This window comes from Oryzias latipes, chromosome 18, assembly GCF_053564925.1.
Source record: "Oryzias latipes strain Hd-rR chromosome 18, Olatipes_Hd-rR_3.1".
Classification (NCBI taxonomy): domain Eukaryota; kingdom Metazoa; phylum Chordata; class Actinopteri; order Beloniformes; family Adrianichthyidae; genus Oryzias; species Oryzias latipes.
The window spans coordinates 21,412,969-21,432,410 of record NC_136254.1 but is presented as its reverse complement, the minus strand read 5'-3'; the positions used below and the strand labels follow the sequence as shown (position 1 = coordinate 21,432,410).

General features: G+C 40.3%; 1 protein-coding gene across 7 annotated transcripts; it reads right to left on the bottom strand.

Moving 5' to 3' along the window:
* Positions 1 to 986: 986 nt before the first annotated feature.
* LOC101155887 (oxysterol-binding protein 1) lies at positions 987 to 19,087 on the bottom strand. Of its 7 annotated transcripts, none has more exons than XM_023966217.2 (17): positions 18,725 to 19,087; positions 17,623 to 17,796; positions 14,052 to 14,260; positions 13,759 to 13,918; positions 13,008 to 13,119; positions 12,005 to 12,188; positions 11,809 to 11,923; positions 11,624 to 11,681; positions 11,167 to 11,331; positions 9,030 to 9,275; positions 7,065 to 7,185; positions 6,719 to 6,822; positions 5,650 to 5,745; positions 5,344 to 5,531; positions 2,655 to 2,890; positions 2,481 to 2,519; positions 987 to 2,371 (listed from the first exon to the last, which is right to left on the bottom strand). In XM_023966217.2, exons 2-17 carry the CDS (start codon positions 17,757 to 17,759, stop codon positions 2,229 to 2,231), a joined length of 2,313 nt encoding a protein of 770 aa, XP_023821985.1. In that variant the 5' UTR covers positions 17,760 to 17,796; positions 18,725 to 19,087; the 3' UTR covers positions 987 to 2,228. The 7 variants fall into 7 exon arrangements, with proteins under 7 accessions (XP_023821985.1, XP_023821988.1, XP_023821986.1 ...); XM_023966220.2 differs by having other exon boundaries at positions 11,624 to 11,678; XM_023966218.2 differs by having other exon boundaries at positions 18,850 to 19,085.
* Between the last annotated feature and the right edge of the window lie 355 nt (positions 19,088 to 19,442).

Sequence of the window (19,442 nt, the reverse complement as noted above, 5' to 3'; positions counted from 1 at the left end):
CCCAACGTTTGCCTCTGGACCATGTATGGGACGGTATGTTCTAGTTTGCCTTTCAGAAAACTGTGGAAGGTACATCTGCCGGCATGACTCAGCAATGTTTACAGGGCAGGAAGCCGCTCCTCTGAATCAGCTGGGAGTGAAGCAGAGCACCTGTTTAAATGTAAAAATGTTATCTAATATAAATCGTTCGATCCATTTCCTTTTTTGGAACTTTGATGGAAATCACTCTAGTAACTCAGATAAGGAAGGATACTAACAATTAGCAGAGGAAAGGGAAGTATGAGGGAGTATTAGGGCCTCCATAAAAGAAAAATAAATTATATGTAAGAATACATCAGAAACATCCACAGATTTTCTGAATCCACTTTGTTCCCTTTCAATGCATTTCTTTAAAGGTCCATTCCGATGAAAATGATGCTTTTGGTATTTTTAACACATTCTGGTGGACTTTTTCTCAACAGAGGACATACATAAAGAAAATTGATCTAAAAATTACATTTCTGAGTAGTTCTTTATTTAAATTGATGTGCATCAGAAGGATATTAAAAATAAAGTGCTGTTTGAAAAAGTATTTGTATTTGTGACATAGAAACAAGGAACCGTCTCCCTGCTCCACTTCAATCTGATGCATCCACTTGCAGACAAACAGATCCATGTACGTCTTCATTTTCCTCGTCTGAGATGGTATCAGGATAAAAACCGGATAGCTCCAATATTGCTCGCCATTTTTGTTGCACCGCTAATGTTAAGTGGGGGGTGTGAAAAGGGCTTTAAAATAGTAGGAGAGAGTGAAAACAAAGGAATCATGGGAAGTCTGGGGAGGCTTACTCCCTGCAAACAGCCAAATTTGTGGGAAGAAGCACCCAAAGAGCAGCTACAGAGTTGGGTGCCTTGCTCAAGAGTTGTGTAATTGAGAAAATACTAACAAAGACTTAAAAAAAAAAAGAATGAAGTAAAAAAACATTAAAATAAAGTTTGAGAGGGTCTTTGACATTGCAGCATTTATTACAGATTCTTGTGTTAATACAAAATACTGACAAATGTCTTAATCAAGTATGTAAACTCCCTTTTCTCCGAAAAAAAACAAAAAAGTCCTTGTCCAATATTACAACCAAAAAAAAATTACCAGAAAAAAACTACAATATAGTTACTGATAATATATATTCTATACATTTATAAAATCAGTTATTTTCAATGCATGTAAATTTCTTTTTTTTAATTCTTCATTTTTAAGTACACTTACAAACAGAATTGAGATTCTCACACACAGACAGACGTGTCATGTTTTTGGTGTCAGAGAGAACGTTCATACCTCTACACAGGTGGGATGCTTGTTGCCTTTTCCACATCTTCATTAAAAAAAAAAAAAAAAAAAAAAAGACAAATACTCGCTTGGATTTTAGCCAAGTCATCGTTTTTCCAGGATCATTTCATCGATGAAAGTTGAATAAAACTCCAAACTACGTGCAACAAACACTTGTTAACGCGAGTGTTTCAACGTGAAACCACCTGTAGTAAGAGTTTTTTCCCCCAGAGAAGGTCGTTTCTTTTAAGGCAAAATGAAAATTGTGCACATTTAGGCGTTAAAGCCAAACATTTTTTCCATAAAAAAAGTCTCCAAAACGTTACAGTGGGAATGGTCAACAAGTATTCTAGCTGATGAAGAATTCTTAACAGTACAGCTAATCTTTTTTTTTTCCAACGATGGAAGAGCAGATAGTCGATTTACACAAACACACCTGAACCTTCATTACCATAAGACACTAAATCAGCAATAAAACAAAAATCAATCTCTTTGAAGGCCACCAGCTGATATTCAATGATTTAAGCATATAGGTGTGTACATATTGACTTTTTTTAAACCCCCCTCCCGTTTTTTTTTTTTCTTTTTTAAAAGAGCCGTGAACCAAACAGTGTGGACGATGGCAGGAAAGTGCAGGCGGTTTCGGCTGAAACCTTACCTGATACTCGACTGACAAGATTAGGAAACTGGATTTGAAGCAGATCCGGAAGAGCTGCTTATTTCGTTCCCTCCTCTGATCCAGAGCTAACATAACTACTTCTGAAACCATGGAAACCTCTGCTGCGACTGTGGGAGAGTACAATTAAACAAAGAAAATAACAGCAGTGACAGTTCAGGAGATCTCCTACAACAGAGAGCCACTGGGGGAGAGGGAGGCGGTCATCCGGGAAGTCCCTTGATGGCACGTTAAAGTCCACGAAGAGGTTCAAAATATATCGGGGCAGTCGTCCCACTTGCCTTGATCCTTGGCTTCCCAGTAGCCTCCCTTATAGACGTGGACCGCCTCACCTGTGATTTTGTCCTCTGTGTGCTCAAACCAGCGGGCTTTGTAGTTCTCGTGAGGGACGCCTAAGAGAAAAAGCAAACGTGTGAGGAAAATGGGGTAGACGACTCAAAGACGGGCAGAAATTTAAGGCCGCAGAGGCGACAGTTGAGGTGATTAAAGAGGAATACTTGCTTTTTAGGGAAGGATCAGTAACAGAGTCCTCATCGACAGCTTTTAGAAGACAAAGAATTTGATTTTTTCACTACCATTTCATTTTCCTGGATCATTCACCCATGCAAATTAGAGATGAAGCCCCCCAAAAAAATAACGAGCATCGCTTTCCCCCTTCCCCAAACTCCTCCTCACCTTCTTCAGACGTGCTGGACGAGCGCTGGTTCAAGGCCTCCCGTTCCCTTTCGCGGCGAGCGGTGCGCTGCTTCTCCTCCAGCCGCTGCTTCTCGGCGTTGGCCTCGTCCCAGCGGCCATCTTCCATCAAACGCTGGTCGGGCCGGAGGCGGCTGTCGGTGGGCGCTACGCCATCCTCTGGCTCGTTCAGCGTCAGAGCCAGGGCAGTGAAGTAATACATGGTTTCTGCTCCATCCCTGACACCACAGAAGAGGAGAACCGTGAAGCATCGCATCAACTATGATTACAGTAAACAACTCCAGGTCCTGAATTAAAAATAAACTAAGAATGAGATCAGTTGACCCAAAGAAAAGCTAAACTATGTTTAAGAAAATTAAGTTGATATCAAATGAAAACTTAATGTGGCTCCCCTCTATTGCTCCAATTGTAGGGGCACTTGGAGTTTAAAGTAATGAATTTTTGTTTTTGCATTTTAGAGTTACAAAACCCGCTGCACAGTGCAGTGTTTGGCATTCTTGCTTCACAGCAAGAAAGCCCCCGGTTCAAGTTCCGGGTTGGGCACTAGTCCAGGATGTCCTTTTCCTCTGCCTCGCCCACGAGTGGCCAGGATAGGCCCCGGCAGACCCCCGAAAGGGACAAAACGGGTTTAGAAGATGAATGAATGAAAGTTATAAAGTGTTCTGTATTTATAAGTGCTACGTGCAAACATAGATGATCGGCGACTGCTGGTGATGTCATCAAGTGGTAGAAACGTCCGGATTTGAAGACGATTTTTGCCTCAACTTTGTGCTTGGAGGGCTAAATGTAAGGGTAGGGAATGAATTTGCGAGGTTCGATCCGGTACGGTCCGGTATTGTAAAACGGACCCATTAAACAGTACCAAACCGTGCATCTAGGGTTGTAGCTCCATTGAAAAGTGAAAAGGAACCGTTGGAAATACCGTCCAATGTTTTTCTAGGCATTCGGGTTTTTGCAGTTTCCTTGTGGTTAGGGTTGGGTCTGGTTAGGTTTGGTTACGTTGGTCTATAAGTCTACAAGAATATATTGAAAATGCCAGCAACGCCCACCAGAAGTAACGTAATAAAAAGATAAGCTGATGGATGACCTCCATTGTTGTTGCTCCTCTAGTCGTTGCACTAAAATGACACAATGGCACGCCAGCGATCTACACCACGCATGCGCCGTGAAAACAAACCGCTCAGTGGAAGCGAGACTTAACTGAGTGGAAACGCTCGCCAGAATTAACTAGACTGTACCACTCCTTACTGCACCGCTCAGTGGAAACAAGGCTAATGCCAACCCTTTGTTTACATACTTTCTGCTACTATAACTCTTCAATTATTTATGCAATTGCTGTGATTCCAGTGGATTCTGAAGCAGAGAAAACCAGCTTTGCGCTGATATGAAACACTTTGTCGGTCAATTCAGCTGATTCACGTTCGTCGAACGAACAGTCCAGCAATTCCTGTGTGTCAAAGAGCGTGTGTTATTTAGGCATCACCTGTGACATCTCCCGTGTAAAAGGGATGAACCAATCTCAGCTAATCTCAGATAAGCTTAATAGGTATATTGTATTATTTATATCTAATATTTCTCGAAATATAACGGATTTGATTTAATCATTGACTAAAGAATGTTGAAAACTTTTGCTCTACAGTACAGTTTTCCCTCGTATATCGCGTAGGTTATGTACCATAAATAAACAGCGATAGGTGAAATCTGCAAAGCCCGAAAACAAAGTTTTAAGGCTGCAAAACTCCTCACTACACACTCTCTGCACTTTTCTCAGACAGACAAGAACATTTTCACACTTTTCTCTCTTAAAAGTTCAACCCTTCATAGAAAAGTAAGTTCAGTTTTACAGAATGAAAACAAAGATTTATGTAACTGAACTGAATGCGTTCTGTGCAGAAAACTACACAGAAAAGATAAGTTGGCAAGATCACAAGTGGTTAGCCTCATTGCTACATGGAAGTATTGACTGTATATGTGGATGTCTCATTTACAATGCATGGAGGACATGGATTATGCTGAAAGATCAGGTGTGTTTATTTAGAAGAGCTCTACAAAACCAATGGTAATCACGTCTCCATGTCTGGGTTCATGAGATCATTCAGAGGTTCTATCAGTACGGTGAGGGTCACCATCTGCTGTAGAAAATGCGGCTTAATTTGAATTTTCAGTTGTACTTCCTTGTCTGTGTGACCCAGTCTGATGACCACATTAGTCCAAGGAGGAAAACAAATAGATTTTGTACTATTGTCTTCTTGGAAATAAGAAAAATATTCTACAGCTCAGGAGAACAATCAGATTCTCCTTCATGTTGGTTTTGAACTGCACCTGCTGATGACATCATCAACACGTCAATGTCCAAAGATGAGTCACTCATCGGATGATACATCGCGAATCCTTCACCGAAGTTCAGATATTTGAACCATGGAAACATCCCACTGTGGCGCCCAAAGCGCACCGCTGTCAGACCGCTGCGCCATAGGACCTATGATCGCGCCTGTACATTGACTACATCGAAACTGGGCGCTCCTGACACGCAAATCACTTACACCAACAAGGACGTCAAATTATTTTATGCAAACAACTAACTGTATTTGACTGGTTTTTTTTGCTAAAATTTCAAATGCATGAAAACATTTGAGAAGATTTGTGCCTTCTTGGCTGGGAAGGCACTTACGGTAAAGGGTTCCTCCTCCACAGCTCTTTGGCTTTGAGCGTTTGATAGACCGTCTTCTGCCTGCCCTCCGTGCCGTTCTCCCCTCCTCGGCTGCTCTGCATCACCCTGGAAAACTCCATCTTTTCATCCCACGTGCCCGACAGCACATAGTGGGCCTTCCCGGTCTTGTCCATCACCACACCAGTCACCTGTGCAGCAGGACGAACGCACACAAAAGAGGATGGATGGATGGATGGATGGATGGATGGATGGATGGATGGATGGATGGATGGAACGCAAAGACTCAAAGTGACTCAAACAACTCACCTTTCGGGCGACATCTCGGGAGAAGTAGCTGTAGGGGGCAAACTTCAAGTGACAGCGGTCTCCGGTGGTGTGATTCACAACGTCGATCTCCCCAGACTGACAGGAAAAAAGAAAGAAAAAACACAAAAAGGACATTTTTCACCAGACAAAAAACATAAACCCAACTAAAGTTAAACCTCAAAAGGCTAAACTGCAAACCTTTGGATCCTTGCAGAGATTCGAGATATTTTATCAGGTTTGAAAGTCGTTTGAACTTTTCTTAGTCTTCACCTTTTCAAGATTGTCAAAATCAGTACAGTTCAGAATGTTTTGTATCATTAGGTGCTGGGATCTCGAAATAAGGAAATGAATATTAAAATGAGTCCAAATCATTTTGGTCCAAGCTCTTAAAAATAGAAAAACTCAAAAAACTCAAATTTTACTGGATTTGATTTGGTTTCATTTTAGAGATGTTATGTTAAAGTTCCACAAAGGTTGGCATTTATTGTGAAACAAAAATTTAGATTTCTGCTCTCAAAATAAGTTTAAAAAATTCTAGTTTAAATTTATGAGGATTTTTTTTTTTGAAGATGGGCAAACTTTGCAATCTCATTTTGTTAACATTTTGTTCTACAATAAGCCATTTCCATTCATTGCACCAGTTTTTTGTCCCTGTAATCAAAATGAATTACAAGTCAAACCATTTGCCTAAACAAGCAAAAAAAAATCTCATTATTGGGCTGTGGAACATTAACTCTGAAGTAATTCTATCACAATTTGTTTTCCCTTTTTGAATGCTTGTTCGTAGATTTTAATATCTTATAAGTTATCTTGCTCTGTAAAAATGACTTGCTGCATGGACAGATCACTTTTTTTTTCCTTTGGATTAATGCTTCTTATTTTTCGGCTACGTCTTGTGGCAGTGTAAGAGTTCTTCTAAAAGCGACTCTTTTAGACGTTAATAGAAAGCTCCAGTAGGCGCCCAGTCGCCATCCATTGGCTTTAAATTGGTTTGGATTGCTGCCGACTTCACCTCAGAAGACCTGGAATTCTTCGGTCTCATGTTCCACAGCAGTAGTTCTAGTCTCACCTGGTCGATCCACAGCTTTCCCACGATGATGTTGTGCACTGTAGTTGTAACTTTCTTCCATGTGTAGTGATTGTTGCTCTTCTCAAAGATGGCATGAATCGTGCCTGGAAGGAAACAGAAAAAGCCGCTTGAGAACTAACCTTTAAGACTCAAAACTCTGTGTGTGGCAGCGAACAGACAAGACGTGAAGGTCAGGGGGAAGAATTTGTGTAACTGACAAAAAAAACTACACAAAACATCGATTTTATTCTTTTGTTTCTACCTTGGAAATGTTATAGTCTGACTAGTTTTTTCCACAACGCTTCACCCCTTCTCTCAACACAGGAGGAAAAGACTTGGTGGATACCTAAGGGCATAATGGAGAGGTATTTGCCCCTGAACTTGCTGGCAACTGTGATTTCCTGCCTCAGGGTCCATCCTCGATCGGAGATGGCATGATGTGCTGCTGCCGGGGGGTGGTGACTCACCTGAAAAAGACAAACAGGGGCTGATTGTTTACCTTTAACTCTGTGCTCCAACAAAAAGGTTTTTAGACCAAATCAGAACTGTTTTAATGCATTTTAATTTATTATATAAAAAGCATGTGTTTTCTTTTTCATTATTGTTTGTTTTGCTGTTGTAAATGTGGGCATTTACATATTATTCATAGTAAGCAGCATTTTAATGTTGATAATGAATTAGGAGAAGATGATGGGATTAAATAAGCCACGCCTTTATAAAGGTGACAAACGTTTGTGTGTTCAATTATTTCATTTAGTTCCTAAATTGCTGCTGTTGAGCAAACACTAGACTGCGGGGGTCACCAACCCTGTTCCCCGTGGGCGACCCCCCCCCTGCTTGTTCTGAAGTTAACCCTGCTTCAGTAATTGCAGCTCACCTGGATCAGGTGTGTTCAGCCAATTAGAACCTGGGCTGGTTCAATCCAGCTAATCAGCATCTACTGAAGCAAGGTTTGCTGCAAAACAAGCAGGAGCAGGGTTGGTGACCCCTGCAAGCCCATCCACAAAATAATTATTTTTTAACTTTTTTTAAATCATTATGATTCTGGAAACTGAATGATCTTTAATTTTGAAAACAATTTCAAGTGAAGTTAAAGTAATACTTTATTCGAGCATATAAATTCTTACTAGGTTAAAGCTTCCTAAACTTTGAGCTCTGTGATGTTACTGTAACGTTGAGCTATATTAGAAAAAGTCTTAAACAAGAGGCCGAAGACGTTGCAGTTTGTCTAAGTTGGATGATGATTTATCTACTTCTGAGAGGGAGCCTTGCAGACTTGGACATGAAATCGTGTGAACCACACAGGAACAGCATCAGAGGGTCTGGTAACTTCCTGCTCTGTGACATCATATCCGTCTGTCCCATCCTTTTGGGCATCAGCCGCAGCAAACCTGTTCTCCAGCACATTTTCACTCTATCAAACCAAAACTCATCTGTTCAGACTCTCCCCTTCTTTGAGAGGTTCGCTTTTTTTCTGTTAACGTACTAGTTTGATTGGTGGGATCTGAATTCCTTCACTACTCACTACATAGTGCACTACAAAGTATGTTCGCCATTTTCTAGCATAGAAATCTGCAAAAAAAACAAAAAAAACAAACATACTTTTGATTGGTAAATATAGACCATAATGCATTGCATTTGAACCATTTTTGCAAAACTATTGTATGTAAATGTATTTTTTTATATAAACTATTAGATGTTTTCATCTTCAGAACACAAGAATAGTCTTGTCTTCATATTGATTAGGTTTTAATTCGTGAAATTGGTGACGTCATATTATACGTTAAAAAAAAGAAAGGGCTGAGAATGGTGCTTTTAAAATTCAATCGTCTCACAGTTTTTTTAGTAGTTAGGGAGTAGAGAGGGAATTTGAACAGAACCATAATATTTTTACGGTACAACGGAAAAAAAAATAAAGGCATCTTAAAAAATAAGATGCATTATTATTTTAATGTTTTATTTTAAGTGCTATTAACTTTTGACCCGATATGATATTTCTTGCAATGGTATGATTTTTAAACAGAGTAAAGAGTGATATGTTATGTGCATGGAGCAAAAACCCAAAAAATTGTTTCTGGAAGGAAAACGGGTCAAATGATTTCCTTCTGATCCGATCAGATCTCTGTGATCCAAAGTTCTCTTTGTGGAACAGTGAAAGGATAAAAATCTCCCGTTCAGCGACTATTTTTTCTGCTAAATGTGCAGAAACCTAAAGAGGAAGCAAAATGCTGACTCAGTTCAGTCACCTTCTCCTGCCCTTTGCTCACTTTGGCTTCCGGGGCTGAGAGCCTTTGCGGCTCGGACCTCGTACCTGCTCGCAGAGGGAGCGGTAGCCGCTCTCCCTCTGGCGGTCCAGCTCGTACGTCTCCCCCAGCAGCGGGTTGAAGGGCTTTCCCGTGCGGTACACGGTGGTGGAGTAGGCGGACACGCAGAAGGCCGCCACGTAGCACATCTGCTCCAGAGAGTTGTGACTCTTCGCAGCTTTGTCCAGCAGCTCGTGATACTCCAGATCCTCCGACAGACGCTGCAGCATGGAAATGGGCTCATTGAAGTTCACCTAGAAGAAACATGAAACTTATTTAAATACAAATATTTCAATATTTACAATCAGGAAGTGATTCGTTTTTTAACTTAAACTAAAACCTTTTTAATATCAAAAAGTTGAAAAATAGAACGTCTAGCATCACATGACAGAGATGGCTGAAAGCTGCTAGGTGAGATTATCGCATGACATCAATGTAACAAGCTGCCAGGGCGACATGTTTGCCTTTTTAAATACGTATATCAAAACCGGTTCCTCCACAGATCTGTCAGCATCAGCCTCTTCTAGAATGTCGCTGCTACAGTCTCAGTCACTTCTAACCTCTTAGTCCTTTCATTTCAGCAACGACCAGCTGCCAAAAGAGCCTTTGATGCGCTGATTCAGAAGCTTGGATAACATTGTTAGTTCATTACAAAGAAGTCAGACCAGACCTGTCAAGTGCTTCCAAGACGCCAGGCTGGAAGATTGACGGGACGTTAAGAACCTGATATTTCAGATGTTTGTCATTCTTGACAAACTGAAGAAAAAAAATAAAGACTGTTCTTACAGTCCGAGTCCTTGTTTCTGGTGTCATTAATGGCCTCTGTGGTGGAAAAGTAAAGACAAATGTACATTTCTAAATGGGAAATTGTGGACAGATTTAATGTTTAACCCGACGACAAGGATCAGGAGAAGTTTATGTAAGAAAATATTTGCCTGCAATATGTCCAAATTTAATTGGAAATCCAGTTTGAAACTAAAACAGATTTTCAGATAGCTCCAAAAGGAAAGCAACAAGTGAGCAGAATTATGCTTTTTCTTTGCAAATAATAATTTTAAATGAATAGTCATTTCAACTAATATCACTGCTCAACTGGTTAAACAAAGTTCTTGAAAATATTGGTCAACTGCTGAACGTTGACATTTGAGGCATTACTGCCACCTTGTGGTGTTTTTATTCACTGCAACTAGGTGGCAAGAAAAGAAAATATTTCATGTACAGTATTCCCCCCTTCTTTATGGGGGGTGAGGGACCAGAGACACCCGCCGATCCGGGGGTATGGAGAACCACCCCCCACCGCAGGGGCCGAGCAAATGTCCGTCACCGATCCTTACTCATCAAAATCCCTTCTGAAACATTTCTGATGTTAAGTAAACGTTTATTAAAGAACATCGGAATTGCTCGATATATAGTTTTTTATTCAGAGCAATAGACTGTACCGTACTTTATGTCGCACGTTGGGAGTTTCTCTCTGTGCCTTTAAACCAGGAGCCCATGCTTCCTCCTACATCAGTTAAGTGCGAGAAGGCATCTACGGTTTCATCGCTCATTCATTCATCCGGATGATTATCTTTCTCAGCGATCATCTTTCTCAGCAATTATCTATCTCAGGATATTTTCCGGCTGCTTCTGAGTCAGCTGATGGCACATCTCCGTGCAGGGGCACAAACTTTGGTTAGAGTGATTCAGGAACCGGTGGAAATAGCTGTGATATATTGCTCAGCAGCCGGCAAAGACGTCGACGGGCCGGTGTGCTCTTCATCGCCGCTCCCCTCCCACAGACGCAAAAGTCTCATACAAGCGTCTTGAGCTGTGTTTTAGTGAAGAAGTCACGTGACTGAAATAAGTGAAACGCACGGGGGAACACCGTAATACGTAGTTTGACATTTTTATATTTGTGTCCTTAAATAGACGGAAGTGAATCAGACAACTATTTTGAATAAATTTGATAGATTTAGATGACTATGTTGTAATATGAAGTTCCTCTGTCATTGTTTGTTATTTTAAATAAAGGTGATGGCGTCTTGTTCAAACCTGTTTTGAAATGATATCATCACATAATCTAAAAGCTCTAAAGAACAAGTGTGGACAGGAACCCCAGAGTAACTCAGAACTTGTGGATAAAGCGTTGGGAGTGGCGCTCACAGGCATGGGGATCTTGGACAGCTCTTTGCCGATGCAGTTCTTCATGATGCTCCAAAGGTTGAGGGAGTAGTTGGGCTTGTCTGGGATGCGCGTCCGCCTCTTTTTCAATGGAACCAGCTCCTGAGACGGCGACTCCTGGTTCATCGCCAGAGGCTCCTCGTTCAGCTGAAAAGCAGAAGGACGCTGATAAAGAGACTGGAAATCATAGGCTGTAAAGCAAAAACTTTACCGCTTTTTATTTGATCTACATCAAAGCAATTTCTACCAGTAACCACCATCATTTTGTTAGTAATGTTAAAAATCCAAGAAAGACATTGTCTTTGCCACATTAGCTGTCCTAGCTGTCCTTTGGTGCTCCAAAGCTATTCTTTACCTCATTGTGGTTATTTTGCTTCACTATAATTAATCATTTTAAAAAGTAAGGGACACTTCTGATGAAGCCTGGGGGGATCCTTACCGACTGATCGTCTTGGCAAATCTCGCTGTTGAAGCTGCTGACATTACTGCTCGACCTTCTGAAACAGAAGATTCATAAATGAAGCATTTTTGCTCAGATGGACATTTGAACATGGAAGGAAACGCGTGGAATTGGCTGCTGGGCTCTGAATATACGAGTGCATAAAACAGGATGTAGACACTGACTTATGGAACTGAGGGTCTGCAGGCACGGTGATGAATTCAGGCGCCTCCTCCATGGCATCAAAAAACTCATTATCATCATCATCGCTCACTTCTCCTTTTCCAGGCCCAGAAATGCCTAGAACAGACATTTTTGTTACATAAACCGGATGCACTTTTTGAAAAGAAAAAAAGATTTCCAGAGGGGGTTTGAACGCACTTTTACTGTCCGCGCTGGCGTTAGCTTGCGCTGCCCCCCTGAAGGCCCGCTCCAAGTGGTTGTGCTGCTTAGCCAGCTGCTCTAAAGTCTCCTCCAGCCTCACCCTCTGCTCCCGTTCGGCCTGCAGGGCCTTCTGCCATCGCTTGCTGTGAGTCTGAGCCATGGAGAGGAAGTCTCTGCAGGCCTGAAGGCACAAGAGGAAGAAAAAAATCTCAACCACAAAACCAGGAAGACGTCTCTTCACATTCCAACAGTGGTACGAAAATACTAGAAATACACTAGAAGTGGAGACGTCCTGATCAGGTTGTTTTTGGCTCCAATCCAATCATTTGATTTTAGAGAAAATTACCTCATTTAAAAACGAGATCTAATTTAATAACCTTCGTTTATCATTTAACACTTTGATTCTGTGAAGCAGCTTTAACAATCAAGTCAAATTAGTACAACTATAAACTAGTGAAAATACTTAATAACTAGAAAGAAATTGGGATTTTTAGCAGATACTATATCCTATATATATATCTATATCTTTTAAATCCCTTTTTCCTGGAGCTTGCACTTCGTAGACAGTCCCTGAACAGCTGTCTCAATGTCGTCTTTCAGTTCAATTCTTCTTAAAAATAATAGAAACTATCTTTTTTTCTTTAGAAATGCCTTTGTAGCGCTAAGACAAACCGCTAGAAGCCCTTTCTCTCACTTTTAAATGTATATTAAAAGAGTTATTGAGCCCAGAAGTCTGAATCTGTGAACATCTTGCCAACTTCTTCAGAACCATTATTGTGCGCTTTGTGCTGAAACTAGAGCAGTGCTCTACTGTAAAATCCATTAATGCCATGCAGACTTCTAGTATCATCTGTAATAAACTTGACATATATAACGCTCATCATAATAACGAAAATAAACTAAATATCCAAACCCTGATCTGAATGCAATATCTGATTCGGATGGTCTAAAACTACGCCATCGGATTGGGACATCACCAACTAGAACTGGCGACACTTACATTGATCATGGCGTTCGAGGTGATGCGGAACAGCGTGGCTCTTTCCGTCACCTGGCGGATCTTCTCCCCCGCTTCCCCAGTCAGAGTTAAATTGTCCAGCTCCGACAAAGACCTGAAATGAATGTTCAGGTGTTCTCAGGCTGTTCGGGCAACATTTGATCCATTTCTTGGCATAAAGTGTCATAAACCTGTCAATCACAACGACTTAAAGACCCACTCAGAGGAAAATTTTTGACATGTTCTTTTTTTACATTTTTGTCAGGATATAGGACATGTATAAAGAAAATTAGGATTAAAATTGTATTTCTTTATTCGAATTACTGTGAATCAGGAGCAGATGAAAAAAATGCCGTTTGAAAAAGAGCATATTTTTGACGGAAAATACGCTGGGCGGGCCACAAGCTCCCTGCTCGGAGGTCCCAGCGATGGGGATGGGGGCGGGGTTTCTTCATGACGACAGTCCCACCCATTATTCAGAGGCACACTTCTAATGAAGTCCTGCTGCTCTGCAGAAACTATGTCCTAAAAAACGACTCAGGTTTTTGGATTTTTGGCTAAAAACGTCTTAATCATAACTAAAAGACCACCGGCACACAACAGTTCAAAAAAATGTTTGGAGTGGGACTTTAAACAAAGGCCAGGATAACCAACCGATCCAGCTGGACATGTTGGTTATCCTTAGTCTTTGTGTTTGAACGGTAAACAGATTCCTGCTGTTTCCTGGAATGCGAAAACACGCAGAGCGTCCAACCTTTGGAGGGCGGAGCCGTGCTTTGAGATCAGGTCATTGCATGTGCTCAGATCCTCCACCTTGCTGCCCAGCATTCTCATCGCAGACTGGAATTCGGCATTTTGTGACCCCGCACCCTGTCCCGGAGCGGCCGACGGAGAGAAGTCGTCGCCCGAGTCATCTGTTTATAACGAAACAAAAGGACGTCACTTTTTGTTGACTTAAACCACAAAATACAGAGATTCCTCAGATTTCTCAGCAACTGTTCCTCTTTTGTTCGCATGACTTCCCATCCTTCCCTTCTCTAGGTTTACCTGACTCTGCCTGCATGCGGGCAGCTTTAGCCTTCGCCAGCTCCAGGGCGGTGATCCATTTCTGCCGCTCCACCTCACAGCTGGCCTTCAGGTGGTACGTCTGAGCGCCGCCGTTGGTTATCATGAAGTTGCAGGCGTCGTCCACGGTGATGGTCGCCGTGGCCAGGTTAATCGTACCCCGACATGTGTGACCCATCTCCGCCTGGGTCCTAACAAACGGAGAGAGGGTTATTTGTCAAAGAAGCTCCAACCGCTAGTAGTCATTGAAGTTTGGAATGTTTCCTTATGAGGTTAAAACAGATAAAATCAACTTAGACTTCTTTTAGAGAGCTCCAAACTTAGAAAGTCGCAAACTTAACTAGATTTGAGAAGTTGTTATCATTTCAAAGACTGTGATTGGCTGATCAGAAACAACCGGTGGAACCATAACGTACTTGCAATGACAAATATAGCAGAACCACAGAGAAAGGTCAACTGCTGATCAACTGCATTTCCTAAATGTAACTAAAGGAGCTGAATTTTGAAAACTTTCTTTGAATCAGCTGATTAACACACGTCGACTGAATCTGAGGACTGGACTGAATGACCCTCGCGTGACTCAACAGCGCTCCAAACAGGAAGTGCTTCCAAGACGCCAAAATCCCATAGACTTCTAAAGAGAAACAAACAGCTGTTACTCAGAATCACTCTCCTTCCCCTGATCCTTTTTTTAAACACGTTCCTGATAATCCTCATTTTGTTCTGATTATCTTTTTGTTGCGAAAACTATTCAAATTATAAACTGTCCAATCAGATATCTCAAGAAAAGGATGTGGTGTCATTTTAAATGTTCTGAACACCTTAAGTGACAGATTCGGTGTAGACTGCTTTTAGGTTTAGGGGGGTGGCCTTTCAACAAGCTCACTCTTGGCTGGGGAGAGTGGTTGCCATAGAAACTCCTTAATGGCTGTGTCCAAACTGGAGGGCTGCGTTCTTCCTGGGCTGCATTTGTAGGCCGCTTACGTCACTGTGTTGTCCAAATTCAACGACTCCTTCAACGAATACGGCCTTCTATTTCCTAATTTCAAGGATTGGTCTGGTGTTTCCTTCCATGCTGTCCATATCCCAAGATGCATTGCAGGAATGCATTGAAGGACGCAGCCCTCGAATGTGGACCCCCCCACTGATGATGTCTGACTCCAACATGGCGACATCCGTATCGCGGAAAAAATGGCAACTGCCGTGTTCTATGGATGACATCACAATGGCTCTGTGCAGGTCTCATATACCATCAGTGTTTACTCACAACAGCTGGTCCATTTATTTACTTGTTTACATATTTACTGCTTTCCTTCCTAAGGGTTGCTGATTCATTTCTTATGGATTAGCACAACTGCAGGATGTCGGGGAGAGCGGAAATTTTGAATTCAATCAAGATCAAATACAATAAGAAGAGCAGAGTTTAAAGCTGAAACTAAGACATCTAGTAAAAGTGATTCAACATGTCACAACTGGAGAAAGCGCCTCTGCAGCATTTAATAGAAGATTGCGACAGAGTCACGTTGCCCCTGCTGCGTTTTCGGTTGCCACATACGGCTGGAAGTGATGACTTCGATTTGTGCCAATGCGGAATTGTAAGAAGAAATCTTTGATAAATCTGCTCAAAAATAGAGTTTCGGAAGAATTCCTGCCAGAGTCACTGCATGTACGGAAAGAACTGAAAGATAAAACTAAGAAAACATGGAGTTAAATAAAAAAGATTTTGTCAAAAACATGAAACTAGTTACAAATGGCTGAATATGCACACACAGGTTGTGTCCAAATGCCCAGAGTACTCACTAATCATTGCACTATATCACTAGATTTCATTTTTCTTTGGGATGTCTGAACCCATTATTCCAAAATCCAGTGACCTGGAAATGTCCCAGAAGTCTCTGCAAAAAACTAGTGTGCATCAATGCTCACTAGATTGTTGAATATAGATCACGGTGTATTCCATTTGAACAATATGTCATTTAGAAAGAAAAAAAATGTTTACATTTATATATTTTTTTAATAAAAAAGTTTTCATCATCAGAATACAGTGGATTCACAGTCTTTTTTAAATAAAATGTTCTTATTTATTTGGTTTTTACTTTGAGATCTTCAAGATTCAAATCTGTGACATATTTAGGGTTTTATTAAAAAAAATAAAACACAAAGTAGTAAGTATGTCTCTGAATTGCACTAGATAGTCCCACACTATAAAGTCTTTTAGGGCTTAGGGAATACAGAGGGAACTCAGACAAACCCAGAATCATCAGAATACAGACTTATTGCGCAACACATGCTTTCAAAAAAACTCTTCCTGAAACTCTCAAGTCACAAATGTGCAACACAGTGAAAGCCCAACAAAGTCTTCTTCTTTTAAACTTTCTTTTGCTTTGCCATCTGCGTTTATTTATATGGTTCTGGAATAAGAGACCCCCCCCCCTTGAAAACAAGACGTTTCATCTCAAGAGGCCAACACTCCTTTAAATCAATCTATTTCAATCAATAAATATTGCCAAACAAAATCAATACCATTTAAGGTTTATGTATCTTTAATCCCTGCATGCTAGGCCTGCACAATATACCGCAAATGTATCGTTATCGCAATATCCAGCTCTGCAATATGCATATCGCAAAAGACGGCGAAAATCGCAATAAACCGTAAACCTTAAATGTGTTAAAACAATCTTATGGCAGCTTGAAGCATTTAACGAATCAAATAAATCCCTTTATGCATTTGACCAATCAGATGGACGCCTTCAAGTTGTTGACTAATCGGAGGGGAGGCCTTTTATGTTGGATGTTTGTCACCTATGTCAACGAGGGTCATTTGGAGTATAACTTAACTGTTCCAATGAATGAATTATGTTTTTGGTTATTTTGCCATTTGTTTATATACCGCAAATCACATCGTTATCGCAATATTAATCTCTAACATCGCATATCGCAAGTTTTCCTCATATCAGCCCTTCTGCATGCTTAAATGGAAATTTAAAAAAAGAGAGTTTCTACTGTTGAAAGTTAATCTAAGCTAGGTTACATAACTGTACATCCATGAAAACCGTCAGATTCAGAATAATCGTTAACGTTTGGCTCTGCTCTGAGCACCATGTGCTTTCAATCAACAATTAATATTGAAAATTCTTTCTCTGACACAGCAGCTTATAGAAAGCCTTAATGTAAAAACATGGATTTATCGTCTGGGAGACTGAATCATTAGCCTGCACGTGTCCAAGAAATATAACAAGGAAATCTTTGAATGTTATTTAAAGTCCTCCTAACTGTCAAAAACGTCTGGAATTGGGTTTTTATTGTGGGCTTCAACTCATTTGTAACTCAGAAACATCAAGGGAGATGAGCAATCCTCCCCCAAATTGCTGAAAAGGAGTGTTGTGCATTCAGAGGAATGGCCATCTTACACATCTACAAACTTTATAAAAGTGGATCCCCCCCCACAGAATGAAATCAAGTTCATACACGAGGCAATGTTTTGGAAGCGGAGCCTCCTTTTCCCTGCAGAAGGTTTCATAGTGATTGATGCGTGTTTGACAAAGAACTGTACCTGTAGTATGACAGGAGGCCATTGCTGAGGACGAACCACCGTCGTTGATAGCCTTTGATGTAATTAGTCCACTTGAAGACCCAGCCTTTATAAGTATCGCCTGCAGGGGTGGGAGTGGGGGCCTTCGGTTCTGACATCACACCCCCCAAAAATCAATACACAGAACTAAAGAACCTGATAAGGAAAAAGAATCCTTTAGTTTTTAAGCAGTACCTCCACATTTACAGGAAATATAAAAAAAAGACTACAATATTCTAGCTTTTAAATTTGTATTTTTTTTACTTTTTCTCATACAATTAGTTAGACAGTTAGAAACACAGATTTCTGACAGTTTATATCCACTGCCTGGGATTGAATAGAAGTTTTAGTTTGTTAATACGAAAGAAACAAATCAAAATCACAGCAAAAAAGCGTAGCAAATGAACAATTTTGAGCTTTTAACTGTAAAATGTTTAATTTTTCCATTTAGCAAAACATCCATAAGATGATATGTGCAATTCAGTGTTTTGTTTTTATATTTTATCAAAACAAAACAAAAAATATGTGGTTGTTTTTTTGTATATGCCAAACTAGCTTGCTCTTAATGGGGTCTGATTTCATTCTTTGAAGAATTCCTGCTTCCTGAAACTGATCTGTGCACGTGGTATAAGGGGTCAAAGGTTACCTGAAGAATCAATACACTTCACTTATGACCTCTATTATTAACGTGAATTATTTAAAGTAACGTATGCCACCAAAAACAAGATAAAACCATAGCTAAACACATTTAAGTCATCTACAATTGACCCCTTTAATAAAAGCTTAAAACTGATTCCATAATTATTTTTCTTTTAAATTTAAAAAGCGTTCAAATGACAAGAAATTAAGCTCTATCGTTAGCATAGGTGGAGGATCTTAGCTTAACAGTTCGCGATAAAGGTCAGTCTAAACTGGTTACACGTAAACAAAAAATACAGCTAGTACAGCAACTCTATAAACGAGCATAAAAAGTTTAGGAAAAATAAGCTCTTGTGTGTTTACTTAAAAGTTCGTCGTTTGTCATGAACAGTGTGAGAAAAGCTGGAAAGCCGCCATTCAAACTGGTTCTGCGTTAAAGGTTTACCTTGACGTGTCCAAAATAATATGAGACGTGGAGGGGAAAAAGACACAGCCGGTTGAGTCACTGCTAACTCTGACACCCATATGCTACTGTGGCTAGCTACGAAAGACAGCAGAGAGATAACTAACCGAGACGGGACAGCAAGGACTGAAAATGGTTCAACCAAAAGCACCGGGGCAGTACACTTCCGCTACTGAAAAAAATGCAAATTTCCAACAATTTTATGGTTTTGACCCAAAAATCATGCACGTAATGCTCACTTTACCGCTGCGTACGATGACAACATTCTAAAGCTAACAGGCTACATCTAACTAGCCTAACATTAGCTCATATGATCACACCCGGTGCAACCCAATTTAATCTCGTGTGGAAACAGTAACTTGTGTTTTTATTTTCCTGTTGGATTAATTATTGTGGAATTTTGCCCTTTTTTTTTACCATTTTTTTACCACAGTGTAAAAATACAGAGGTCTTCATTTTACATGTAAAATGTTACTTATTTATATTAGTATATTAATAAAATGCATATCAAAACATGCCATGAGGAAAAAATAGTAGAAGTAAAATGTGTTTAGATTTATTATTTATTCGAAAAAAAGGTTATGATTATGATAAATGATTAAATACAATTAAATAATTTCATAATTTATCTGAGTAAGATATTGTAACACCGAAAATTTTGTCTTAAATGTATGTGTGTGTATGTGTGTGTATAGATAGA

What these genes read in the sequence shown, in the direction of transcription:
- LOC101155887 (XM_023966217.2), bottom strand. Translation starts at nt 17,759, where the DNA reads ATGTCAGAACCGAAGGCCCCCACTCCCACCCCTGCAGGCGATACTTAT. An exon ending in CCTCTCCATTATGCCCTTAG is followed by an intron (nt 6,823 to 7,064) that starts GTATCCACCAAG and finishes GTTTCCTTCCAG; the next exon opens with GCACGATTCATGCCATCTTT. An exon ending in TACTGATCCTTCCCTAAAAA is followed by an intron (nt 2,372 to 2,480) that starts GCAAGTATTCCT and finishes TTTTTCTCTTAG; the next exon opens with GCGTCCCTCACGAGAACTAC.